The 27,499-nt window shown below is 44.3% G+C and overlaps 1 protein-coding gene across 3 annotated transcripts in view; it reads right to left on the reverse strand.

Moving 5' to 3' along the window:
* Nucleotides 1–607: 607 nt before the first annotated feature.
* ttc7b (tetratricopeptide repeat domain 7B) overlaps nucleotides 608–27,499 on the reverse strand; it is a 39,759-nt gene continuing 12,867 nt past the window's right edge. Inside the window, exons 9-22 of one of the 3 annotated variants that reach the window (XM_084044286.1) lie at nucleotides 26,597–26,660; nucleotides 25,126–25,263; nucleotides 24,483–24,671; nucleotides 23,375–23,492; nucleotides 22,992–23,049; nucleotides 22,734–22,806; nucleotides 22,399–22,559; nucleotides 21,924–22,040; nucleotides 21,241–21,338; nucleotides 13,106–13,246; nucleotides 9,005–9,207; nucleotides 5,951–6,024; nucleotides 1,644–1,819; nucleotides 608–636 (exon numbers count right to left, since the gene is read on the reverse strand). In XM_084044286.1, the coding sequence (XP_083900412.1) occupies nucleotides 1,672–1,819; nucleotides 5,951–6,024; nucleotides 9,005–9,207; nucleotides 13,106–13,246; nucleotides 21,241–21,338; nucleotides 21,924–22,040; nucleotides 22,399–22,559; nucleotides 22,734–22,806; nucleotides 22,992–23,049; nucleotides 23,375–23,492; nucleotides 24,483–24,671; nucleotides 25,126–25,263; nucleotides 26,597–26,660 (1,582 nt within the window). In that variant the 3' untranslated portion in view covers nucleotides 608–636; nucleotides 1,644–1,671. Of the gene's footprint in view, nucleotides 1,820–5,950; nucleotides 6,025–9,004; nucleotides 9,208–13,105; nucleotides 13,247–19,816; nucleotides 20,875–21,240; nucleotides 21,339–21,923; nucleotides 22,041–22,398; nucleotides 22,560–22,733; nucleotides 22,807–22,991; nucleotides 23,050–23,374; nucleotides 23,493–24,482; nucleotides 24,672–25,125; nucleotides 25,264–26,596; nucleotides 26,661–27,499 lie in introns of those variants that run through there. The other 2 variants (XM_084044285.1, XM_084044284.1) reach the window with 2 other exon arrangements.

Below are 27,499 nucleotides of genomic sequence, written 5' to 3' on the forward strand. Positions count from 1 at the left end.
CAAAGGACAAAATAATATAACACGCAACATATACGTATGTACATGTATACACACACCGTATATACAGAGGGCACATACAGCGTACAAATATTCACAGGCAACATGTTAGCACGCATACAGGCGCGGGTGCACATGCACGGACACGAAAACAGGCACGCACAAAAGTGCTTACAAATGTACACAAGCAACACACACTCAGACATACAGACAGACACACATGTGCACATACACGCACGCACGCACGCACACACACACGCGTTGATAGCACTATCCGGCATGCTGAGATTCCATCTCCATGACAACTATCAGTTTCGCCGGCTGCAGTGTCACTACAGGTCGGGGTTCACCGCCACAGCAAGGCATTGTGCGAAGGGCTGGGTTGTGTTGGTATGGCCAACGATGCGACTCGTATTTTGAGTAGAGAGAGAGTGTGTGTTTGTGTTCTAGTGACAGTAAACATGTGTGTCGCATGCGGGCCATGGTGTGTTCCTTTTGTCTCACCCAGCAAAATGTGTGTGGGTGCGCATGTGTGTGTGTGTGTGTGTGTAGTGTGCATAAGGGTCGCATGGCTTAAGCCCGATTTACAAGTATAGCATTTGTGCCACTGTTTCAGCGTGCACTGGGTAGAACAGTGAATGTGTGTGTGTGTGTGTGTGTGTGTGTGTGTGTGTGTGTGTGTGTGTGTGTGTTAGAGGGTAGCACGAGTCCACCCGAAAACCTGAGACCCTACCCTACTGTAGATCCGAGTGGGTCCGGGTCCAAAATATGACGGGTGCATCTCAAGTGGAAGGACCCTCATGGACCCGTGAGGACCCCAACTGCTTTATTTCCATATTAAACTCTGTAATCTTCGGTTTTCAAAATGAGACATATGCGTACTAATTACATATAGTCTGTTCTCACATATTGAATGAGCCACGCTTAGCGTAAACAGCCGAAACGCAGTCAATCTCGAGCGCGGTGCAGTGCGTGCCTCAACAACATGGGAGGTTTTCTTAAGCGAGGTGAAACGCAAACTACAAGAGAAAAGTATAGTTACTGTAGCTGAGCAGAAGCCATTCAAAAGTTGGAATGCCATCTGTACGGAGCACTTTTGCGGTCATTATCGGCAGGGGCCGGTAAGAAAAGTCGGCAAAAATGCACTCTGTCTGCAGTGCAGAACGCAATCCTCAGATTTAATGGGACCAAGACAGGTACTGTACTGTATGTCTCAACGCAGCTGCTACTGAGACCTGGGACAGTGGGGTGGGACAGTCACACAGACGACGGCTAGTCTCAACAGTGAGCATTGTTTTACAAAGCCTTGCTGAAAATAATAAATGTGTAATGCAGCCTGTGCATCGGGTCCAGTTAAACGAGTCTAAGAACCGTCAAGGCCCGTTTCGGACCGCGTGTAATAAAATCTCCAATTATCATTGGGCCCGTTTCAGCCCGCGTCTAAATTATCCTCGGGTCTGTATCGGACCGGGTCCAATAAATGATAATGTTCCTCGGTCAGTTTCGGACCGGGTCCCAATTATCATCGAGTTCCATTTTGGGAACGGGTCCCAATTCTTTGGGGACCCGTGCTACCCTCTAGTAGTGTGTGTTAGTCCATCTCAGTGTGCTCTGGGTAGAACAGTGAATATGTGTGTGTGTGTGTGTGTGTGTGTGTGTGTGAGACAGTCCCTCTCAGAGGGCTCTGGGTATGATGGTAAAAGGCAGGACGGGGCTGCTGGCCTCCAGCTCCAAGGCGGTGAGGAAGCACTCCGTGGCGGCCGCGGCGTTGCCCTGAGCCTGCAGCACCTCCCCGAGGCTGTTCCACACGTCATGAGCCGTACTGGAGGAAGGAGAAGGAGGAGGAGGGCGGTGGAGGAGGAGGGGAGATGAGATGAAAATAGTAGGGTTGTCAGGATCAATGACACTGTACTTGATGATTGTCCTAGAAATAATTGCGATTAACGATTTACTTGTTATTTGGAATATAAAAGTTTGGCTTTTAGGCTTTGTGAAGCCACAAAACATTGCACGGGGTATGACGAATGTCTTAAACCCCCCCCCCCCCTCCACAGACCAATCAGAAGGCGTGGCGCCTGGGTGCCCACGGGTGCCCGTCCCGCCCCTTGGAAATAGGATCAGTATCACGCTGAGAAGCGAAGTGAGAAAAAACTGCCGAACGGGGCGTATCAGTCCTGATCCCAGACTAAGTTTGACCCATTCTAATATACCCTTTAATCTGTGTTATGAGGACAGCAACCAGGGATTCGCGGGAGGGGTCAGAGTGCAGCAACAGCCCAGTGGGACTCGGGCCTGGACACACCTGATTGCAATCAGTTAATCAAACTTTCACCCAGCTCCACACAGAAGTAGCCCAGGCGTTTCGGGCCATATTTTGATGGAATCGTGCACTTTACGATAAAAGCATGAAATTTGGCACACAGTTAGAGCATGCCATAAGGAACATTTTTGGCTATAGGGCCATCGCAGATTTTTCCTGTGGTAACCATGGCAGCCATTTTCCAAAATGGCCACCACCTGCTGTTATTTTACCAATAACTCAGGTTCTAGACCACCTAGGATCTTGATTCTGGTGACTAATCCTACATTTTCAAGGATGAGGAATACAGTGGTACTATTTAGATTTGTCCTGTGGTAACCATGGCAGCCATTTTCCAAAATGGCCGCCACCTGCTGTCATTTTACCAATAACTCACGTGCTAGACCACCTAGGATCTTGATTATGGTGACTAATCCTACATTTTCAAGGATGAGGAATACAGCGGTACTATTTACAACATGCTACTACCTAACTACATATATCTGGCATTCAGTTAATTAAATAATAGTAAACCCATCAAAATATATAATGGTGTAGTACAGTACATGTTTTCAAACTGACACATGAGAGTCAAGAATGTTTCTTTTATTAGTAGTAGTATTGCATAATTATTTTCAATGGACTATAAGACACAACAAAGGCAGAGTACTCATGAGTCATAGCCTAATGGCATATAGACCAATTATTTGTTTACCAACATTGAGACTGGACGCACAGGTGATTGTTTCACGCAATCAATTCTCAACCTGTTGTTTTGGGGTGCGCTGGTTTCAGCACACCCCAACCCCCTCTTGTGTGTTGGCTAGTGAGGCGCGTCCTAGCGAGACCTGATAGAATGGGTTTCATTGCGCGCATACTGGTTCCGCGCAGACTGGTTCTTATCAGTGTGACGTCGTCTGTTAAGGGGTCTATTCAATAAAGCCAGATAATCTACACAATGTTAGTTGCACAGTCCACCACAGTAGCAAAGGGCAGTACACTGAAGTGCTGCCTTAACACATCTGCATTGTCCACTGCATCCCTTTTTGCAACCACAGCGGAGGAGTTCTCGACAGGCCAGGCTCGCTTCTGTGTGGTCCAGTGCACTTCCCCATCCTCCTGTCAAAATTAGAATCAGCTTTATTGTCAGATCACGGGTTTACAAGTGTAAAGAAGTGGATTAAATTATTTGTATTCACCTGTCTCCTTCCTCTTCCACCCCCATTCACCTGGGGATGGGAGTTCAGGGGCTGCAACCATCACCTGTCCCCAGCAGTGGCCAGCGTGGTAGGCTGCCCTCTTTGTATGTTGAATCAGTGCAGCTCGTGTTGGGGGGAGTCCATCAATTGTTCTACCCTTCTGGGTGAATAGCTGCTTCCGTGGCTGATTCACTGATGCCTGGCCGCTTGTGCGGTCATAGAGCAATACCACAAATCGCTCCAGAGGCTCCATCCAGTCATCTATTTTGTCTGGGGTAGCAGCTAAGGAACTTTTCCCAGTTCCAAAAGCAACCCACAGCTCAGTCAAGTGGAGGTGTTGGGCTGACGTTACTGCCAGGACCAGCACATCCGTGTCTACTGTGCGTATTGTCACCTTGCTATACCCTTCCTTCATAGCATCTTCTAGGTGTAATATGACGCGAGTATCAGCCTTCTCATGTACTGTAGTTAGTTAGGTAGTTACTAGCATGTTGTGAATAGTACCACTGTATTCCTCATCCTTGAAAATGTAGGATTAGTCACCAGAATCTAGATCCTAGGTCGTCTAGCACCTGAGTTATTGGTAAAATGACAGCAGGTGGTGGCCATTTTGAAAAATGGCTGCCATAGTTACCACAGGACAATTCTAAATAGTACCAGTGTATTCCTCACACTTGAAAATGTAGGATTAGTCACCAGAATCAAGATCCTAGGTGGTCTAGCACCTGAGTTATTGGTAAAATAACAGCAGATGGAGGCCATTTTGGAAAATGGCTGCCATGGTTACCACAGGACAAATCTGCGATGGCCCTATAGCCAAAAATGTTCCTTATGGCATGCTCTAACTGTGTGCCAAATTTCATGCTTTTATCGTAAAGTGCACGATTCCATCAAAATATGGCCCGAAACGCCTGGACTAAAGGGTTCGGTGAGCAGAACAGAGGCAGCTAATAGGCAACACCCTGTACCCACTGTGAGTCACACCGTTGACAGTCAATACCCAAGCCCTCGCACTGGGACAATGAAGTCCCTTGAATTAAGGAATCGTCCCTTATTTGGAAACTAAAATAAGGGACACACTTTTGTTCCTTATTTTTGGGACTCAATCAATGACACACATCTTACAAGTTCAAACAGGTCATATACGTATACGATAATACAGGTTGTTAACCACTTAAACTCTCTAGACTTAAGGTAAACTGGACCTGAGTTGTCTCTTGTACTTGGACCACTTTTGTGTCCAAGTAGCCGATCTACAGTACAAGCTCACAACGTGTTGTGAGCTTGTTGATCTGCTATTTTTGGCTAATGCCCCCCCCCCCCCATATAATATTGTTGCTATCGGGCGTATCTCCATATTTCAAATGTTTACGTTTTTTTTTCCCGTAAAGGAATGTCCTACTTCATCATACAAGAATGTCACACGAAAGTGAGCTTGTAGATCTGCTATTTTCACCATTTTCAAATGTTTTTAAAATAATTAAAAAGGAACAGTTTTGGGCATACAAGGTTTCCACCTGACAGCAACGATACATACCGTAATCATATGCAGTGAGATTTTATCCTTTTTTCTGGGCTTTCCTTATTTTTCTTAGAAATAAAAAAGGATACCAGGCTTGGGTGTCCCTGATTTCAGGCAGCTGGCAACACTACTCACCTCTCTCTCTCGCTCTCTCTCCCTCTCTCTATGCCTTACATGCCTACTTAAAGAGAAACCTCAGACTCAAACCACATAATATGTTCAAGTGACTGAGAGGAGAACCACCTTCACTTCAGGTTTTCTACACCCCCACCTCCATGACATTAATAATGCAGGGTATTATTTTTGGTGTCTTATTTCATTGTGTATACGGCCTCTGGTATCTCCCCCGGGTTGCACACAGTATATGTGCTGCATGACGTGCAATAAAAAAACGAAAGTCAAATACAAAGAAATGAGCTGAGAGCGTGTACGGGGATAATCTGTGACGACCCCGTGCGTTTATTGAAAAACAATGACAAGACGCTGAGGCTAATTACCCGAAGGCTTTTAGCCTTATTGTTTTGATAACCGCACGGATTTGAGTGGATTATCCGGCTTACACCATTGGCCACTTGCCAATAATTAAAAGTTGTGTTTATTCATATTTTGGGGGCAATTACAAACCATCCTCATACATTTTGGATGTGAGATAAAATAACTTAATATAACCGTTTTATTATGCATATTAATTAAGAAAAGTGATAAGACCACACAGCCTCGTGCCAATCAGAATAGGCTACATGCACAGCAGCCATATTGGAAAGAAATTGGGCCTCTTCTTTACTTCCTTCACAGGTGTTACCAATGATTCTAATATAGGCTCTGTTCCATTTGGTGTAGCACAGTGGCTCTCAAACAAGGACCCCCTTAACTCTGAAAGTGTACAAATGGAACCAAATGAACCCTCAGAGTTACGATCATATAAACACACACCTGTTGATCTGCACGGCATCCCTCAGAACCTTCTCTGACAGACTGTAACGCTGGAGCTGCTGGAGAATCATACCCTGTATACACACAGAGAGAGAGAGAGAGAGAGAGAGACAGAGAGAGAGAAAACAAAGAAAGATTCAGTCATTTACTAGACTTGCTGGATGCGGGCGGGGGGGGGAGAGGGATGGAGTGAGTGTTAATGGTAAGTGGTATGTGAAGACAGTGTAAAGAGGGGCAGAGGGACTAATTGAGGGCCAGAGAGTTAAGTGTGGAGAGATGGGGGAAGAGAGGTATGGAAGGAATAGGAGAAGTAGAGGGAGAGACTGCCCCCCACTTCCCACAAGGTCTGCTCAGACACTCCCTGCGGAGTATGGGTAATTACTGTGAGCTGGAAGCACACACACGCACGCACGCACGCACATGCATTTATATAAACAAGGGCACTGGCGGGCACACACACACACACACACACACACACACACACACACACACACACACACACACACACACACACACACACACACACACACACACACACTGGCAGGCAGCAGAGTGTGAGAGGAGAGAAGGAGATCGGTTGAATTCTCAGGAGACCAGCAACAAGGAGGAGATGAGAGAGAGAGATACAGAGAGAGAGAGAGAGAGAGAGAGAGAGAGAGAGAAGGGCACAGAGAAGGAGATGTGTGTATCATCTTCCCAGCTTGCAGTCTCCATATAGTTTGTTCACAACAGCATCTGGTTCGTACTGTACCGTACTGTATCTGTCCTTGTATCTTTTTTTGGTGTACCTGTAACCGTTTTTTTGGTGTGTTTTTCCCCATTTGTTTTCCCTTGTCGTCTCTGCCAGGCCGGACGTCCGAATGTCCGAGACTATGTTTTCGCTCTTGTCCGTCCGGCCATGTCCGCAACACCACATAATAGGCCACTGCCATTTGTGCCAGACCAGATTTAGCCAGTCATTTAGCATAAATATTCTTCAAAACACACTCTTTGCTTCTACTACTCCTGCAATTTCAGTCCAAAACTCACACAAATCGGGACACATGATCTCTGGAGTAATGTGATCAACGCACCAGTCAGATTCTTCATATTCCATTCCAATTGGCTATGACTTGACCTGTACTCTGAGGAGCACACTTTTCCAGTTCAACCGATTTTAACCAGGCAGATTATTAACAACAAATTCTTAGTCAATGCCAGTTCTCCCATGTGTACTGTGGTCTCGGTCTCTGCAAACTCCACTGTTGGTCCCCACTGAACAAGCACCCTGACCAACCAGTAGGGGTCACTGGTGTAGAAACAAGGACATGATCCTGCCAATTTGTCTTTGCTGCCGGGAATTGACCCGGGGTCTCTGCGGCGGTGGTGGGCCAGTGTCCCCCAGACACCCTTGTTGTAACATTTTATATTTTGCATTGATGGGAACGCCAGCGGGTACAGCGTTTCATTGCATTCCATTAGCCACGAAACGTTAACTCTCGGAGGTGTCAACAAGTCTTGCAAGCATAAACAAGTTCCAGTCTTTAAGCCTCAAGTGAAACCTCATGTTGATTTTGTGGTTTGTTTTCTTGTGCGGGTTAAAAACTGCCAAAGGGTAAAAAAACATGGCAGGCTGGTAAGCAAACGCAGCTGCAGCCAATCTAATTAATAACGGGTGTGTTAGATTTAGGTGTGCCCAGAGCCATGGCTGTGCTAATGAGCGAGCATAGGCTGTAGTCAACAGTATTGTCATTGCACATTTGGCACACCTAAAATCGTTACACATCTGTTATTCATTTTATTAGCTTCAGTTGTGTTGCTTAGATACTGTCTCCGCCCGCACCAGTGGCATCAGTTCAGCAAAAGCGAAGGTATGGCAAGGTTAGGGTTGCCAACTCCCAGAGATTAAAATAAGGGACCCCCCCAAAAAATGTGGGACCCCCCAAAACCCCCGAAATGCATAGAAAACTATGCATTATACCTATAACACAATACAAACACAATGGTCTTACACCTGCATTAGGCTACTATTCATGATTTTTATTTTATTTTATATAATTATTATTTATTTATTTATTTTATTGCCTGGTACCCAAATGACGCCCCTGGCCCGCACCCCACTTTGAGAACCACTACTAGACACAAAGGTTTTTTTGGGCATGTGTGATGATGAGATAATTCTTCCTGGATGTGTTAGTTGATCTTATGATCAAAAAGGAGGACATTGAGGGAGAATTTAGGCTATTGTTTTGGTACGGCCTGTCTTGTTATGGTTCAAGCTTGTCCTTAGCAGCTAGTGTCCCTGTGCTCGTTGGCAGAACTACCGGACCACCTATCTGTGTCAGACTGTGTGTCTATAACGTACTTCTCCCCATGATACCATGTACATTAACCCATTTAGACCGGGAAAGAATCTGTGTCATTTTAAGATTTCTTTGAATTGGCTATTCAAAAATAGCAGATATACAAGCTTGTAGCATGGCACCGAGTGCCGTGCTACGAGCTTGTAGATCTACAAGCTTGTGTAAATTTGTGTAAATTTGTGCAAATCTTTGAATATATACATATTTTTAAGGCAAACATTTGTAACTCAAATCTTTGCTTCTGAGGATTCTACAAATGTCTTCAAAATCCTAACAGTTTTCTGAAAAACTATAGTTGCTAAATCAGTGGCTCTGAAACTTTTTCATGTCAAGGACCCCCACAATGATATGTATTTGGCCACGGACCCCAGACCCCGGACCCCCCCCCCCCCCCATCTCAAAATATTTTGTTCCAGGGACCCCCAGAAGTAAAAATTTGAGTAAAAAATGTTCACTTTAAAAAAGTATATATTCAAAAGATTTGCAGAAACTTCCACAATTATTTAAAAAAATAGCAGATCTACAAGCTCATAGTGCGGCACTCGGTGCCGCTCTATGATCTTGTAGATCAAAGACATCTTAAAAGTGATACAGATGCGTTCCCCGGTCTGAACGTGTTTAAATCATAACCGTCACCACCTATAAATATTGTCTTCCGACTCCCATTGCCTCATCTGTTACCGATTGATCCAGAACTCTCCGGAACACTCACCAGTCTCTGCATGGTCTTGACGTGTGTGGGGTTGATGGACAGGGCCTCCTCGTACCAGCGCTTGGCCTCGTCCATGTTGCCGCGCAGCTCGGCCACCTGGCCGCGCATGTGCAGCACCATGTGCGAGGTGGGGAACAGGTTGGAGGCCTCCTGCGTGCACGCCGTGGCCTCGGCCGGCTTGGACATGCCGATGTACACCTCCGCTATGGGACAGAGAGACACAGCCATGTGACGCTACTGCAGAGGTGGAGAAAGTACTCCATTTCTTTTTTTTACTTAAGTAAAAGTATCAACACTGCAATAACACTCCGTTACAAGTAAAAGTCCGGTAATCAAAATTTACTTGAGTAAAAGTACTAAAGTATTGGCATCAAAATATATTTAAAAGTACCAAAAGTTAAAATACTCATTACGCAGAATGTCCCATTTCACAAGTTATCATTATGTGTCCAATTAATACAAATATTTCGAAAATAGCAGATTGGCTATTTTCAAATAGCCAAAGTGTAAATTAAAAAAGGGGTTAATGCATGTTTTTAGTAACTAAGGTTTTTAAATAATTGTAGTACAGTAAAAGTACAATATTTGTCTCTGAGATGTATAAGTAAACATATAGAACATTGGAAATAAAAGTACCTAAAAGTGTACTTAAATACAGTACTTGAGTAAATGTACTTAGTTACAGTACTTTCAACCACTGCGTTACTGTAAATGCACTGGTTCACTACCTTTTAATTTCAAGGACCCCCTGTTTGTGGTTAGTGTGGGCCTTCAACTAATTTAAACTTACAGTATGTGAACATGTTGAAAAATGTCCATACATTTTCAAACATTTCCAAAAAATAACGCGTTGTGAGCTCGTAGATCGGCGATTTCTGCTATTTATTTAAATACTACAGGTTCGGTACATCTAGGTCCCACACCTACGTGGCACTGCCCATCTGACCAATATGTCTGAGTCATAGTGTTGGGGGCTTTGTCAGAGTACCCATCTGTTTGTTCAGACAGACACGTTGTGATCTTGTAGATCAGCTGTTTCCACAATTTTTAAAAAATGTTTGAAAATATATGAACATATTTCAACGTGGCAACGATTATGCAAAATAAGTGTGATTATCTAAAATAATTACGATTAGGCCATTATGCAATAATTGTGACAGGAGGCCTAGACACCGCCAGAAAGAGAGAGGTAGATTGAACACAAACAGTGTTACGTATGTGAGTTTCTATTTCCCAGAGCTAATAAAGCTGACATACAGCCAATAAAACGAGGATTGTGGTCGGTGACCTGGTGTGAACTATGACCAAACATTAATTTCCACAAGACAGCTTCCTCCTTTAACACATCCAATAACCACAGCCAATATTTTCCACCATCCCCGGCCGCTACATGCCATGCATTACAGTGCTCAGCGTTGCCAGATTTTGCGAGACAAACAAGCGGCCACGTCTACAAAACACAAGCCCAAAAGAAGCGACTGTACAATAATATTTGAAAATAGCAGCTCTAGATCTGCTGTTTTCAAAAGAAATCTTGAAAAATAAATGTGGAATATTTTTTAAACATTAAATACACAAATCTTGTGGGGGGGGGGGGGGGACCACTGGGTTAAACAACATTAGGAGGCAAGCCCAAATAAGCAGCTACACTTTAGAAACAAGCTCCAAAAAAATACCAATACTTACAAGCGACTTTGAAGAAAAACAAGCCCAAAGTCGCTTATAATAAGCAGACATGGCAACACTGTCAACAGTCCACTCCCGTTCCCAGGCTGCTCCCTCAAAAGCAACCGCAAGACATTCAATTTCCCTACTGGGCTCACTTCAGCTGCTCTCTATGAGGATACATTGCATTTTATAGACTAACCTTTGAACATAATGCACGATAAAAAACCCTTAAGATACACACCACTGCAAGTTAAAAAAGCAAGAGAACTACGATACTTAGCATCCCCTGGTGGTGAAGTTTAACTTGTCACCGTTCAAGTGTTTGCTGCATGCACTCCTCAAGAATACTCCCGGATAAATAAATTAAATATACATTATTTTTATACATTTTTTATATTTTATACATTAACCTTGCATCTCCGGTTTTGAACTTTTTACGTTTTTACGTACATGAACGTCCTACTTCATCATACAAGAGTGAAAATAGCCGATCTACAAGTTCACAACGCCCGTTGTGAATTTTTATAGATCGTCTAATTTCACTATTTTAAATAGTGATCGACTTCAAACTTGCCGTGCGTGTCTCAGAGGACCCGAGGGAAATGATGCGCCGAGCGCAAAGTCGGTTGGACCAGCGGATCTAAAAATAATTGCCTGGACACCATACGCGGGCTACTCTGACAACGGGTATGGCATGACGGGGACGGGTCATACAATCCCGCCCTTGCATTGTTCCCGACTTGTATCGACTGATGACACAGAGGGGGGGAGGAGAGAAGAGAGCGAGCAGATTGAGCAGCAGGTGTTCGCTGTCTAGCCTGGCTGTCTATCTGTCCAGTGATTGGATGATTTCATTAGCTGTGTCGCCAGGCAGGAAATGACTGTCCCCGACAGGATGTGGCTACCAGCTAGAGAGATAAATAGGAACACAAACAACCCTGTGTGTGTGTGTGTGTGTGTGTGTGTGTGTGTGTGCGTGCGTGTGCAGATGTCTGCAGTTGTGTACGTGCTGTTGAAAACACAGAGCTGACAAGACAAGTTTCTTTTCTTGTCGTGCTCTCGTGTCCGTGCATGCGCACAGCATGCGTATGCACGCAAAAGGCTGATAAAGGCTTTTGTAAGACGCAGATGCTGTGTGTGCACACGCACTACGTGTACACGTAACTGTATGCACAGGGTGTGAGTGCATGAATGTGTGTAGCGTCACGTCCGCAGGGAATAAGACACATACTGTATGTGTGCTGGTGGGGGTGAATTTATTTGTTTATATGGGTGCCCAGGGATTAAAGCAGAAACGAATCTCACGACTGTACATTTCTGTTAGGCCAAGTCCCAATCTGTGATTTGTGAAACAGCATGAAAGAAGTTCTCCATGTTAATATGTTTAGGATGCAGTGGTGGAAAAAGTACTCAAATTCTTAACTTCAGTAAAAGCACCAATACTGCGATATAGAAATACTCTGTTACAGGTAAAAGTCCAGAATTCTAAATTAACTTGAGTAAAAGTACAACAGTATTGGCAACAACATGTACTTAAAGTACCAAAAGTAAAAGTACTAAAATGTTTGAAAATAGCAGATCTACAAGCTCACAACGCGTTGTGAGCTTGTAGATCGGCTATTTTCAAATAGCCTATGTATAAAATAGGACTAAAGTGGTTAATGTGTGTTTTATAATATAATAATTCATATCTGAAAAGTAACTAGTAACTACAGTTTCAAATAATTCTAGTGTAGTAAAAGTACAACATTTGCCTCTGAGATGTAGAAGTAAAAGTTGGAAATACTCCAGTAAAGTAAAAATTCCTCAAGTACAGTTCTTGAGTAAATGTACTTAGTTGCTTTACACCGCTGTTAGGATGTATGATGTTTAGGTATTATCATGCTAAACCTATATTTCTGCTGTTCTACATACAGCCAACCAGTTTTCACATTGAGGCTCTAACCTTTGTGTTCTGCTCTCCCACAATCATACAACAATCGATAACCTGAACTCACAGACTGAGCCTCTTGCAAATGGCTTCTTAGCTTTTCATTAATGATGGCTTTAAGTCTTACCATTGTAGTTGACATTTCTTACATTGATTGTCAAGCTCACACGCCTCCCCCCAGGCCCTAAACTGAGGCGTAACTTTCAAAGCTACTAGATCTAAATTATCTCTCCAAAGAAAATAAAAGATGAAAAAATAAATAAATAAACGCTTTTAAAAAGAAAATAAATTGCATTCCGTCAGAATCTTTGAGAATTATCTTCTTAGCGATTGTTCTATGATTAATTTGAATAATGAAGTGTGGTTTTAGCCAATTGACGTGACATGCCCCAAATAGGGATCGATCATCAATCGATCACATTATGAAATTATAAATTGTTTTATAATCGATTACATTGATTAGTTGTATGTACTGTTTTGCACCACCTAAATAGAAGGCTTACCTGCATGCAGCCAGATCTGGGCCAGAGTCATCCAGGGGTGCAGGGGGCCGTGTTTGGCAGCGCTGCTCTGCAGGGAGGAGGCCACCTCTGACAGAGCCTGCTCCACGCGACTGGCTGCTATGGACGTCGCATGGACCGAACCTGAGGACAGACAAGTCAGTCAGACAGACGGGACAGAGTAGGAGAGAGACAGACATGGAGAGAGAGGGAGGAAGAGGGAGAGTGATGTATAGAGAGAGAAAGTGATGTATAGAGAGACCCATTAAGACCCGGAACGCATCTGCGTCACTTTTTGATTTGAGCTAAAAAGCATTATTTTACACTTTGGCTATTCAAAAATAGCAGATATACAAGCTCATAGCGCGGCACTCGGTTGTAGATGAGCTTGTAGATCTGCTATTTTTGAAAAATCGTGAAAATGTGTCATCATTCTTAACTCAAATCTTTGCTTTTGGGGGTCCTTGACATGAAAACGTTTGAGCACCACCGATACAGAAACTGTTGGGATTCAGAAGACATTTCTAGAATCGTCTTCCGGTCTTAATGGGTCAAGATGGCCGCCTGGTGGTACTTCCATACCACTACAGCCTAAAAACATTATAACCAAGTCCTACATCCGTACATCACGCATATTATATATTACACTGCATCACACCGTACTGGGATCAGTAGGAACACAGAATGCTGGCAGGGTTAGTGATGATGGGCTTCTAACTGACAATCTACACCGTGGTTTCCTATGAGTGGCTTTCCACTTGCACGTTGTCGTGTCTCAATTTACATGGAAAACAAATGACTACACAGAAGATTCAAAGTGTGCACCGGGATGTAAAGTGATGGAGAAGCACGCACAAGCTACACACAGTTTACCTGCTTTTCAGACAAAACATCCACTACGACCAAAATTTTACGTCCGCCCACCACAACCCAAGGGTCTTCAACAGGGGGTCTGGGACCAGTGTTGCCAGATATGCTTATTATAATTTCCCCCCCAAGATTGTATTTGAAAATAGCCGATGCATATGTTTAAAGTGCTCGTGTGGCCCATAGTCGCTTCTTTTGGGCTTGTTTTCCTAGACCCGGTTACCACAGAGGGGCGCGATTTTTTTCTTCTTTTTTTTTTTTTACATTAACCACTCGAAGTCTAGCATCCCTATTCTGAGGGGAACATTAGCCGAAAATAGCCGATCTCAGAGTCAAGCTCACAACACCTCGCATAAGACGTTTGGTGTAGCGGGAAAAAGGAGCAGACCAAGTACATAGCCAAAGGTTACGTTTACTAAGTATTGACGGTTTAAGTGGTTAAATGTCTGAAATAAAGAAAAAACATACATTTCCACAACACCGATGATAGTCAATGAACTGAAGTCATTTATGAAATGTATGGAAAAGTTGAATATGCAACACAATTTTATACAATATGCACTAGGGGTCCCTGCTCAATCGTTGAAGACCCCCTGTCACATAATCCTATCGCATAAGCATTTGGCAACCCCCTTGTAGTCACTCCAGGGGTCCCGGACCCCCTGTTGAAGACCCCTCTAAGCGATCAGGGCCACTTTGACTGGGCGAGCCGAAGGACAAACCAGCGAGCTTCCGATTCAGCTACGGCCAGGAGTGACACTATGAGAAGAGCTGTCATTCACCACTACATCACTGTCTGTATGCACGTGCATGTGGAGCCTAAGTAAAGCAAATGGTACTGCAGGAGGAAGAGAAACAAGTGCGTTTGTCAAGTGCCATATCTCCACAAGGAAATCGCCACTGAAAAGAGACATTTACAAAGTAGTGCAGGTTTGGCTAAAATAAAGGCGCTGTCAATTACCTGAAGAGTTCAATTTGAACAAAGAACTGCGCATATACAGCCGTCTTTTTTATCTACTGTCATGAATCGTTGTTGCTGTAAGAACCTTTGTCCTTATATGAGTTTCTTACAAAAGGCCTCAATGTTGCTCTTTTGAAGATTTCAGAGGATCAAAATGATCAGTTAGGTTAAATACAGAATTGAAATGGCACAGAGTCATTATCACTCCTCGAACACAATATGATATATATAGAAACTGCAGCAAACCAGAACTGTTACAGGTCAGAAAGGGCCCTGCAGAAAATTAAGTGGGGTGACACAAAAAAAAAATCAGTTAGGGTGCCCCTAGTGGTCATAATAATAAAATAATTTGGAGATGTACAGAATTATTACTACTGTATGGTTATGTATATACGTTGTAGAGAGCTGGAGGGTTAGATCTAAACTTTAAAGCTTTTCTTCTCTTTGCTCTAAGACGTCTCTGATTATTCTGCATACCCTGTGGCTTAATCTATATCCCAAAAACCCTCTCCCATAGCTCTGTGTGTGTGTGTGTGTGTGTGCAGTATATGTGAGAGATAGAGAGAGAGAGAAATAAAGAAAGAAAGAGAGCTGAAGAGCGCTTCTGCTAAGTGGATTTAGGGAAATGAGAAGGGCAAACACTAGCGTGCACGCATGCACGCACGCGTAGGGAACATTAAAAGTTAACTAGTGCGGTTTGAAGGGCACTTTGTAATGCTAGAGAGAGCGACACAGAGACAGCGAGGGCGAGAGAGAGAGTTGTGTGCATAAGAGGTCAGCATGCAGCAGTGCAGCCCCAGAGCAACACACACACACACACACACACACACACACACACACACACACACACACACACACACACACACACACACACACACACACACACACACACACACACACACACACACACACACACACACAGAGAGAGGTGTGCAGAGATACAGAGGGTGTGGTTGGAAGGGCTGACATTTCATACACGCGGGTCAATAGCGCTCCTTTCACCGTGGATGTGTCCTCTCTAGGGGAGCGCTGGCAGCTTATCGACTTCATCTGAAGGGACGCCGTGTTCATTTGAGGCCTCTCATCGATCCCTCTCTTTATCTCCCTCGCTTTCTCTCTCTCTGTCTCTCTCTTTTTTCGTGTCCCACCCCCCTTCCGACAAGCTTTACCCACTGCATTCTGCTCGACAGACTGCACACACACACACAGGCGCGGAGGTGCATATGCACGGCGAGAACTAGTACTTTCTTTAAAAAAAAGGTAATAAGGTGCGTGGGACTGTCAAGTGTGAGGGTACGAGGGTGTCAAAACGGCCAGCCAGTCAGCCAGTCAGTCAGTCTGTGACACTGTCGATTCCATGCCCCTCATTATCTGGACACAGTCAGCCAGCCACACAGACAGAAGAAGCCAGACGCTATAGCCACCAAGACTGTTAGCTAGGCAATCAGTGAGACAGTCAAGTCAGTCAGTCAATCAGTATGTCTGCCAGCAGCCATTCAGGCACCTACAGTAACTAGTCAACCAGCAAGCCAGCCTTTACACCTGTCAGTCTTGCAGACAGCCAGTGAAGCGGCTTGTCAGTCAGTCAGCCAGTCGATAAGCCAGTCAAATAGCTGAGACAGGGAGAACACATACATGACTGGTGCCAATGGATGCAAGTGCTGGTGCCAATGTGTATGCAGGTATTGTTACAATAGGCTGCTTTCACTTGTGCCATTGGGTGTCCCCCATACAAAAGGCAATTGCTCGTCTGCATATTTTTCAACTCCTACCAGTATGTTTTTCCAACACACACGATGCAAAGCATTAAACCAATCAAATGTACATTTTACACATTTTCCTTATTACTAGTACTACTGTTACTTACTTGCCTGGGAATGTGAATGTTTTGGCTTAGCTTGTGCATGCTATCGTGCCTCAGCTACGTGGGAACTACAGCTATACTTACTTCCCAGCTACTCAATTTCATAAAACAGTCGTGTCGTTCATATGCAGAACTATTTTACATAGGCTCTTTAAACAAACAATTTCAAGGGGAGAGTATTCACTACACTATTAGGCTCCATCTGTGGTGTTTTCCTTGACCGTAAAAAACATGAGGCACAAAATGTCTGCTGTAAAGAAAATAGGGCTACAGGGGAGAACTATGACATCCAAGTTAAAGCAGGAGATATATGTACAGTATATCGTTTGCTGTCCTGCAGAAACCTCCAATCTCCATATTTCACATTATGTTTTTTTCATTCCCTACTTCATCATACTACAGTGTCGCACTAAAGTTGCAAAAATAAGCAATCTACAAGCTCCAGTGTTGGAGTGTTTGTAGATTGGAGCTTGTAGGTCGGCTAGTAGATCGACGCTACAACGCATTTGGAGCTTGTACAGTAGATTGGCTATTATTTGCTTTTGAATTTGAATCCTGAAAAGGACCAATTTTGGACATGAGGTTTCCACCCGACAGCTACGATATCTCTGCTGTCCGGCAGCAACCAGCTAACTCCAAAATGTTTATTTTTCAGGAAATTACAAAAAAAAAAAAAAAAGCGTTAGGAGGTTGTGTTCATCATTGATAAGAACAGCTGAATGGACCTCCAAGCTCACAATGAGGTTGGAGGTCAAAAGGGGCTGGAGCCTGGAGTCAGCACAACCAGCTAACTCCACCCCCCTTTGGTGGACTTAGTTTAGTTTTAGTTTAGCAGAAAGTTTGAGGATCTAATGGAGTTAGCTGTTTTTTGCGGTTTTTAATACTTTTAATTGGTTCAATAATTTTTTTATCAACACACAGACGTAAAGGGTGTTCAATGGCCCTGATTTATGGGGAAAAATGCAAAAGCGGACAAATGGAGTTAGCTGGTTCCTGCCGGACAGCAGCGATATATTGTTTTTATCCAGATACTGTACATATATCTGAATCCTAAAAAGGAAGGACGGATCTACAGAGGGAAATTCTTATGGATCAGATGGTCAGATGGATGGATGGATAAGCGTTAAGATGGCTACTTACAACCAGAAAACATGGTGTAAAAACCAAGATTGTTAGCTTCCTGAAAGTCGCCTTGAAATCGGATGGATGGAAGGAAAGGGGAAAAGGACAAAAACAAAAAGGGAAACATGATTGTTAATGAGAAAGAGAAATAGAGGGATGAGCGTGAAAAGAAAACATTGATATTGGTTTGTGTCAGTGTTAATTTCGTCGACTGAAACTATGACGAAAAATGTTCGTCGACTACTAACTAACTAAATAAAAACTAAGCTATGATGGCTAAAACTATGACTAAATATTGACAATTTCGTCATCAAATAAAAACTAGACAAAAATGTGAGGGAGGGACTAATGGAGAAGAGATCCAGTAGAACTATGACGAGTCATTTTATGCTTGGTTGCGCATGGGTGTCACAATCTACGACGCGTTGTGAGCTTGTAGATCGACTATTTTCGGCACACAGCCAAGTATAAATCAGGCATCACAACGCCATCAAGACCTGCCAAAATACATTTCAGTCGACTAAATCAACTGTATTTAGTCAACTAAAAGTAGACTAAGAGTAAAACATTTAAGATTACTAAAATAGGACTAAAACTAAATGGAATTTTTATCAAAAGACTATGACTTTGTGGGAGAAAAGGCATAGCTGCTAACCATTTAAATAAGGGAGATATTCCATGAGGAATATCGTGATTGTCATGGTATGCAAGATGCAGTGGTACTTTTGCTTGTAGCTACTAAGTGTCAGCTTTTGGTAAAAAAACAAAACAATGATAGCAAAGCGACATACTGGAACTGTTAAAGTAATGTAATCTGACTGAGGGGAAACCAGAGAGAGACAAGTGAAAGAAAATCTGCTTTATATCCCTCATACTGTAATCTGTAGATTACTGGCGGATAGGTGCATGTCAAGCTTTCTCCTTTGAAAATAAATAACATTTTACTCTGCAAACATTTGAGACTTCATCTCTTTATTTAGCTTGCTTTCGATGCTGGTGACAGGAATGTGTTACGCCCGCCATACGGTGACCTTTCAGTCTAAGTTGGATCAATATTAATTTTCCTGAAATACTGGCAGCTTTGTGGGAGACACGGCAACAGGAAACAGGGGGAGAGAGCTCGGAGGAACTGAGGTGCTGGCGGGTATGAAACAGCCTCACGGGACAACAGGAGGATAATGGGCCATAATAAAAACAAAAATAACAGAAAAACAAAAGGGAGAGGGGGTGAGGGAAGAGGAGGCAGAAGCCAATGTGAACGGTTAACTTTCATACGTTTGAATAAACTAGTCTCGAACGCCCACATTTGCACGTGCAGATATTTGAAGGGCTGTACCATAAAGGCTGATAGAAGACATGTGAAACCACATGACTTGCCCTACATGACACACAGGCTTCATTTTGAGGCCAAGTAGATTCACGATGCTGCCTTCAACCTTGGATTAGAACTGACAATTGGCACAGACAAGAAACTGAAAAAACACAAGGGACACAAGGGGCTTTTTGGGGGGGGGGGGGGAAATACATGATTATGTATTGTACAAGGTTTGGATCTGACCTCTGTTTAAACGCTAATGCTTTCAGATACAGCGTTAAGCTGTATTGTCCACTTAAAAGTCTAAATTCTGTTGCTTAAGCTGAATAATATTTGCTTTATTTAAACCAAGGTTCCTTTGTTCCAATCTATTTTATTTACATTCACAAGGTTGTCACCTTTCTTTAACAGTCCAATGCTAAAGCAATACTACAGTACTGTACTGTACATACGGTGTAGACAAATGCTAGGTTTGAGGTGTACCTGGTGGTATCCTTTACCTGGTATCTTTCTCTTTGAAGCACTACACTATTCTCTTTTCACTCTACTACTCTACTGTATGTGACTATTTACCTAGTTGTTTGTTGACTAGGGTTCATGCCATTGACTTATAAAGTCGCTCTGGATAAGAGCGTCTACTAAATGCCTAAATTGTAAATGCAGGTTAAATTGACAATAACAAGCCTTCGGGTTGTAAAACTGTTCCAAGCCAATTACATCAACATGTCCAATTAAATATCGATTACTCAACAACATACCGGCAAAATGTAAAAGTATTATTTAAACTGTTTGTTTAGGTTAGTGGAAGTCATTCCAGCTTCACACCATCACCGCTTCAACTCTAAGTTCTGATGAGGGGTTAGTCAAGTTAAGGGATGGCTCCTATAGTTGGCCATATTTGTGAGGTCATTCGTTTAAAACAAAGAGGCATCTATTCCCGCCACACACCGGTGAGGTCGCAAACACACAACGAGCTCCGTCACCGGCTGGGGAACGAGTCACACGCCACACCATGCTAAACAGGACCCGGTGGCGGTGCGGCGGATTACACTTGCTGCCGGGCTGGCGGAGAGGAGGGGCGTGGTCACAAAAGTGCTGACTCCGAGACTTGAGGGAAGGAGCCTGAGAGGGAGGAGTGGGGGCAGGTGGAGGAGGAGATGGCGGGTGGGAGGAAGGAGGCTCGACGGGCGGAGGGTCAGACGGAGGAGGAGGTGGTGGTGGTGATTGAGAGGAGGGAGGAATGTCGGGGGGCAGAGGGGCGGGGAGTGGGGGCGAGGGGAGCGGGCAGGTGGGTGAGGGGAGCGGGGAGGTGGTGGAGGAGGCTAAGAGATACGGGTAGTCAGGTAAGGGGAGCGGGGAGAATATGGTGCAGGAGCTGGGCGAGGGAGGTGGGGAGGAGGTGGTGGAGGAGGCTGTGGGATGCGTGTAGTCAGGTAAGGGGAGTGGGGAGGAGATGGTACAGGAACAGGCTGTGGGGAGCGGGTCAAGGGGTGAAGGGATCGGGGAGGAGAACAAGGGGAGCCGGGAGGAGAGGGTGGACGGGGGGGAGGCGAGCGGGGAGGAGGAGACGCCAAAGAAGGAGGAGGGGGAGACGAGCTCGAAGTCGAAGTCGGAGTGGGACTGGGAGGAGGAGGAGCCTGAGACTAAAGGAGTACAACAGAGAGCAAAACAACATGGCTGACATTAATAACAGGTTCAGTGTAACCAAGGAAAGAGGGAAGGGAATGGGTGATTATGGGAGGGAGAGTCACAGAAAGACAAAGAAAGTATTTCTGCAATGTTTTTTTTTTTTAAGACCCCAACAACCTTGAGAACCATCCGAATAAAGATGCAAACCAAAGATTGAACTTATTTAGAACAACAGTTTGATAAACAAAACAAAACAATCAGCAAGTAAGGAAAGAGGCTTGAACGGTTACATTATGATGGAATGAGAGTGTTTGTGCTATGAGTGTGTGTGGTATGAGTGTGTGTGCTATGAGTGTGTGTGTGAGAGAGAGCGTGCCTACCGGTCTCAGGGTCACTGAAGTCAGGCAGGGTCATGGCATTGAGTTGGCGTCTGTCTGCGATGGCTCTGTCCAACAGACTGCTGCCACGGCCCGAGTCACTGCGATGCGACACACACACACACACACACACACACACACACACACACACACACACACACACACACACACACACACACACACACACACACACACACCATTTCAATACTTTGGAGTCACTGATGTGGATTATTAACATCGATGGGAGACTCGGAGCTGACAGCACAGCACAGCGACTTAACCTGGACGTCGTGTGACATGTGACACAGGTCACATGTAAAACAGTGTAAGGGGTAATGCACGCAGAGAAATATCTACGCCAAACACAGCCAACGGTTAATTCTTCACAGAGAATGACATAATGAGGTTCGGAGATGTCCCTTTATGCAACGTAGGCATACAGGTTGAACACTTGCATGCCTGCATTGTAACGAATAACCCCGAGTGTGCGCTTTTGTTCAAATGTTTGGAAAAGTTTCCGGGTTGTTAATGTTCAAAGTTATTATAGCAGTAATACAATACAGCAGCTGTGTGTGTGCGGGCGTGTGTGTGTGTGTGTGTGTGTGTGTGTGTGTGTGTGTGTGTGTGTGTGTGTGTGTGTGTGTGTGTGTGTGTGTGTGTGTGTGTGTGTGTGCGCGTGTGTGTACCTGGGGTTGGTAAGGTTGTAAAAGCTCTTCCAGATCTGCAGCATGTGTTTACAGGTGAGCAGAGCTTCTTCTGGTCCTCGACACAGCGTTTCCAACTTCACCTTAGTGTATAACAGACTGGGGGGGAAAACACATTGAAGGGTCACAACTAGGATTAAGGTTACAGTACAGAGGTTGAGGTTATAATGATTTTGGTCCCGTTCCATTTTTTTTTACTGAGGAAGTCGACTGAGGAAGATGCCCTCTGCTTGTTTTGTTCTGAGAAAAGAGATCTAATTTGTGTAATCGTAGCCGTCTCAAAACACACCAAGAGGATCTGTTTGACTAACTGAATGGCACAGATTTATTGATAGCACTATATGTCTTTTTTAATTTCTCAGGGAATCGATCAGATTCAAGTAAAAAGGAGAAATACTTTCTGCGGTAAGTAGGTAAAGTCAACTTATGCACTCTAAAGTCTAAAGCCGTTACTTACTTGAAGTTCTCGGGGTACTCGGACAGGGCCATCTCTATGATGTTGAGGGCATCGTGGTAGTGCTTCTGGGCAGACAGCAGCAAGGCCAGGAGGTGGAGGGAGTGCACATCATCTCCCTGGAGCTGCAGGGCCTGGCGGACATAGCCCAGTGCCTCGGGAATCTAACACACACACACACACACACACACACACACACACACACACACACACACACACACGCACAGAGTGACGCAGACATTAGTGCAGACAGAGTCACACAATCAAGTTAAACCCCTTCCATGTGATTTATAAATAAGCAGTCTGATGTAACGTGATGAAGAGGTGTTTGTTATTACCTGTCTAGACACAGCCAGCTGCAGGGCCAGGTAGAACGCTGCTAAATGGTCGGTAGGGCACAGACTCTGAGCTCTACCCACACACACACACACACAGAGAGAGAGAGAGAGACAGTGATAAAAATGCATTACACTGATAGGATTGGTCGACTTGTGAAGCCCCGCAGAGGCAGTCTGGGTCGTGAAAATACTTTTAAGAATTATTTTTCATTTTGCGTTCTGCGGAGAAAGAAAGAGCAGAAAGGCTCGTCAACTAACCTCTGGAAGGCTCCCAAAGCCTTCCTCTGGTAGTCCTCCTGTGTACCTCGCAACGATGCTACAGAGAGAGACAGACACATAATATAGAGATTAGTGTAAAATGTGAGCTCGTAGAGCTACTATTTCCGGTCGTGCGACACGACGCGCAACCAAGTATAAATCAGGCGCAAGAATACAGAGAGGAAGAGGACTGTGCTCGATGGGAGAGATAAAACAATATTTACTGTGGCCCGGCGGTAATAAAATCATGATCCTTTGAGCTCGCAATGTTTATCAGATAACAAGGCACGAGCCGGCATGGGTGGCTGGCTGCTCATGCATTTAGGAAGGCCATTTACTGGTACGACTTTGGTTAAGTGGATGAACGTCCACGCGCTACTTACCGTCAGTAGCCTTGAGGCTGTAGACCAGGCCAATGGCCAGATATCCTTTGGCTCTGAACTCTGCTGCTTTGTCCCCCATGTCTAACACCATCTTCGCAAAACACTCCCCCTCGTCCAACTGTGGAGGGTGGGGGGGGGGGGGGGGGGGGGGGAGAGGAGAGGGAGAGGAGAAACACAAAGTCACCCCATCACCAACATTTCTAGATGAAAACAGATCTCTGCAGTGGTGTTGGTAGCAAAATGACGTCAGTCCACTTCCAGGAGCAACGCTCAATCGTAGTATATTTTCATCGAAATCAGTAAAAACACTGACTTTAGACCTAAGTGAACTTTTCATTACTCAGAAATGATCAGATAATAAAGGTGTGATAACATGATGTGTTAATTTGCATCTACAGTAGAGTGCGCGGTTTCTCCCTTGTTTGCGATTCTTTTTTTCTGTTGACAGCAAATCATGAGATGTCTATTTAAGATGCAGTGGCTGGCCTGTGGAGTTTGCAACATAGCGCTTTCTCGCTCATCAGACCACCCAGTGACCACTTGTACCGCCGTCACCCACACAAGGAGACCGCATCCGTCAGGAGAGGAGTGATTCATCACAGCACAAAAGGTGATTGCTCAGACCTCCTTTCAGCTGTCAATGAGTCCCTGTCATCGTTGGCACATCTTTTAGCTCAACCAATGTACTAGGAAATTGTTTTTCCTGGCCACCTAAATGGTTCATTACCAAGTCGACGAATTTGAGAAAAAAACCTTTGTGTGTCAGTCAATGCTGCTAGGCAAAGACAGGTTCTGACGCAGTTCTGGCAAAATTAGGCAGCTACAATTGTGTTGCTATTTTAAGAGTCTGTCTATGTCATCACGCAGTACGTTTATGTTTGACAGGAAATAATTAAGATTGTCCTTTTAGGTACTTTAGATATCATTTGTCAATCTAATGTTACTGTAAGTATGTCCATGTTATGACCACGTATATACTCTAAAAGTGAGAAAAAAACATTTTTCATTTCACTTTAAAAAGTCCCATACACCATTTTTGAAATATTTAGTTCCATTTGATACAGTCTGTGTTTGAACAGTGACAGTTATGAGTTCGGGGGGTTCTTACCCAGTGCAGGGGTCCTATACACAGTTTGACGGCCAGCAGGGGGATGGTGGGGTCGTCCGGTTTGAGGCGGATGCACTCCTTGAGAACTTTGACGGCTCGCGCCGACTTCCCAGCGGCCATCAGCGACAGGGCCAGCTGGTACCACAGGTGGAACTCCTCAAAAGCAAACTTCATGGCTCTCTCCAAGCACTGAAGCACAGCATGGGAGAATGCACAAAAATAAATAAGATTATTCAGAAAATACAGCATATTGAAGCAATCATTGACTGTGTGGACTTTCATATTGTGATAGATTTTTCAGGGGGATGTGCGCTCTGCGCAGTGCACACACAATGTTTGTTGACTAAATGCAAAATACAAAATGTTAGGGTGGACTAGTGGTGAAGACATCCAGTAGAACTAAGAGAAATCATTTTAGGCTTTGTTGCTCGCAGGCATCACGCTCCGGTAATAGACAATCTCATGTTGTGAGCTTGTAAATCAGCTATTTAGTATAGTTCCCCAAACCCAAAAGACTATGACTAAAACTACATCCAAATTAGCTGTCAAAATTTACACCGATATGCTGCTTAGTGTATCTTTGCCCAGAGCTGTTGTCAGTAGATCATGCTAGTATAGATCAGTGTGTGTGTGTGTAGTGTACCTCAGACAGCATCTCATACTGTCCTCTCCTGCCCAGAGCTATGGTCAGTAGATCATACACCACAGAGGCGGACTGGAGGCTGATGATCCGATCGTTGTTGTGTTCGGGTATCCGACTCAGCACGGCGTCGCGGTTGGCCTGAGATGCACACACGCACACACACACACACACACACACACACACACACACACACACACACACAGGGAAGATGCACGTGAGGACATTGAACACACAGACACACAGTTGTAACCCACAACCAGATCCTAATACCCTTACACCAGGGGTCTTCAACAGGGACCCCTTAGCTGAGAGAGAGAGATGAAGCAGGGACCCCTACTACATATTAGTATAAAAATAAAATTGTGTCACACATTAAACTTTTTCACAGATTTAATAGATTAGCAAGTGCTGACATTTTTACCATTGACCTAATAGAGCTGGCCTGCTTGCTCAAGGGATAAATTGAATCTTGACCATCAGGCAGACACAAAGATTTGGCAGCCTTGCAGTAACTCTGAGGACACCCTAAGGGTCCCGGACCCTTTGTTAAAGACCCATGCATTATGAAGTGTGAGTCCCTGCTTCGCCACTCTCTCTCTCAACTAAGGGGTACTTGGCCTGAAAAATAAATAAATCTTGAAGACCCCTAGCCCTATATCAAACTTCATCCAAAGTATTTGGTGTTTCTGTGCATCATTAACGTGTAGCGGTATATAGTATGGCGGTATATAGCATTGTCGCGATGGCACTTTATGTGCGCGATGGATTAGGGTCGATCAAAAAGAGGCATGACCGTTGTTGCCATTATAAATAGCGGTCATCCCAGTCATCAGCTTTGTTTGCTTCCCTTACGGTCGATTAACACGGCGCTTTATGCGTGAGATTTAACTGCGATAGGCTTTTAGCACCATTTCTGGCACGCCATGTCTCAATCAGCGAGAGAGGTTCAAACAATAATGAGGACGAGGTGAGACGAGGCCGATGGAGGGCCGAGCTCAGAGGAGTCATGACACACAGTGTGCCACTGCACCGTATTTCAGAGTGACAGTTAGTGGCTGTAGTTTTCTATTGTTCGGAGATCCCATTTCACACGCTGTGTGCGCTCACCCCGGGGTTGGGTTCAAGTTCGGCTAAAACACTGTTTCCCAAACACTGGTTTGGGGACGCATTTTTGGGTCGCGGACCCAATTCTAATGGTCTCAAGTAAATATCTTCATTTTGTACAATTTAGACAAAGATTTCACACGCAAAAATATTTTTTCAAAAGAAATTTGTGAATTCAATTGGCTACTTTCACTAGTTTGGGTCCCGAGGAGACATCAAATTACTCTTTTGGGTCTCGAGCTAAACAGTTTGGGACCCACTGCGGCTAAATTACAGACAATGTGTGTGTTTTTATTCTGCACGTTTTGGTGGAAGTTTAGGGACTTGATCTAAACATTTCCACGGTATCTGTGTCTGTGTGTCTCACCATGGACTCGCTAATGAGCAGCAGCAGCAACGCTTCCTCTGTGTTCTCCTGGGGACAAAACAGACTGAAAGAGAAACGGAGAGAAGTGAAGAGTCAGATTAATGAGGAGAGAAGCTGCAAATGAGAAATGCACATCCAAGAGAAACACAGGCAGAGAGAAAGAAAAAGAGAGCATGATTGTAACACTAGTACTGCACTCGACTGTTTCCCCAATACGTTTCCCAGTGAAGCAGCAGACACGCAATGCAAGCACGCATATACATATATACACAATACACACAGTAATCTTTGGTATTGGTACACGGTTGGTACTTGCGAGGACATTAAAGGACTACTGCACCAGAAAAATGACCTTTTCTCCTATCAATTACTCACGCCATGAAGCCTTGAATTCATGGAGATTTTTATGTTTTTGTCGCATTCCTGAGCTGATAATTCTGTATAACCGGTGTCCGACGCTGTGGGAGACCAATGCAAAACCATATAAAAGAATCATACAAACTCCAAAACACCCCTTACAGTGTAATCACTGATGAGCCTACTGATGGATCCAGGTTCAAAGAGAATGTTTTAAATATGGTTTTGCTCGCCTATATTCAAATTGCCTAGTTGGTGGACTTCCTGTTTATCCGTGTGCCTTCTTCTTCTAGCACAGATGCGTTCCAGGTCTTAATGGGTTAAGGACAAATCTACAGTACAAGCTCACAACTCGTCACTGCGTGGCACGTTGGGGGCTAATAGATCTGCTGTTTTTTTGTATACATTTGGTTTAGCTCTAACGCCCCTAACCCTAACCTTTGAATGCCTAATCCCATCTGAATCCTTTCCTAATTGTAAGCCTAACTCCCCAACAACATTTCTTTTGTGAGGACCAGGAAAATGGTCCTCACAATGTCTATCTCT

Source organism: Gymnoscopelus microlampas (assembly GCF_963454915.1).
Source record: "Gymnoscopelus microlampas genome assembly, chromosome: 20".
Taxonomy (NCBI): domain Eukaryota; kingdom Metazoa; phylum Chordata; class Actinopteri; order Myctophiformes; family Myctophidae; genus Gymnoscopelus; species Gymnoscopelus microlampas.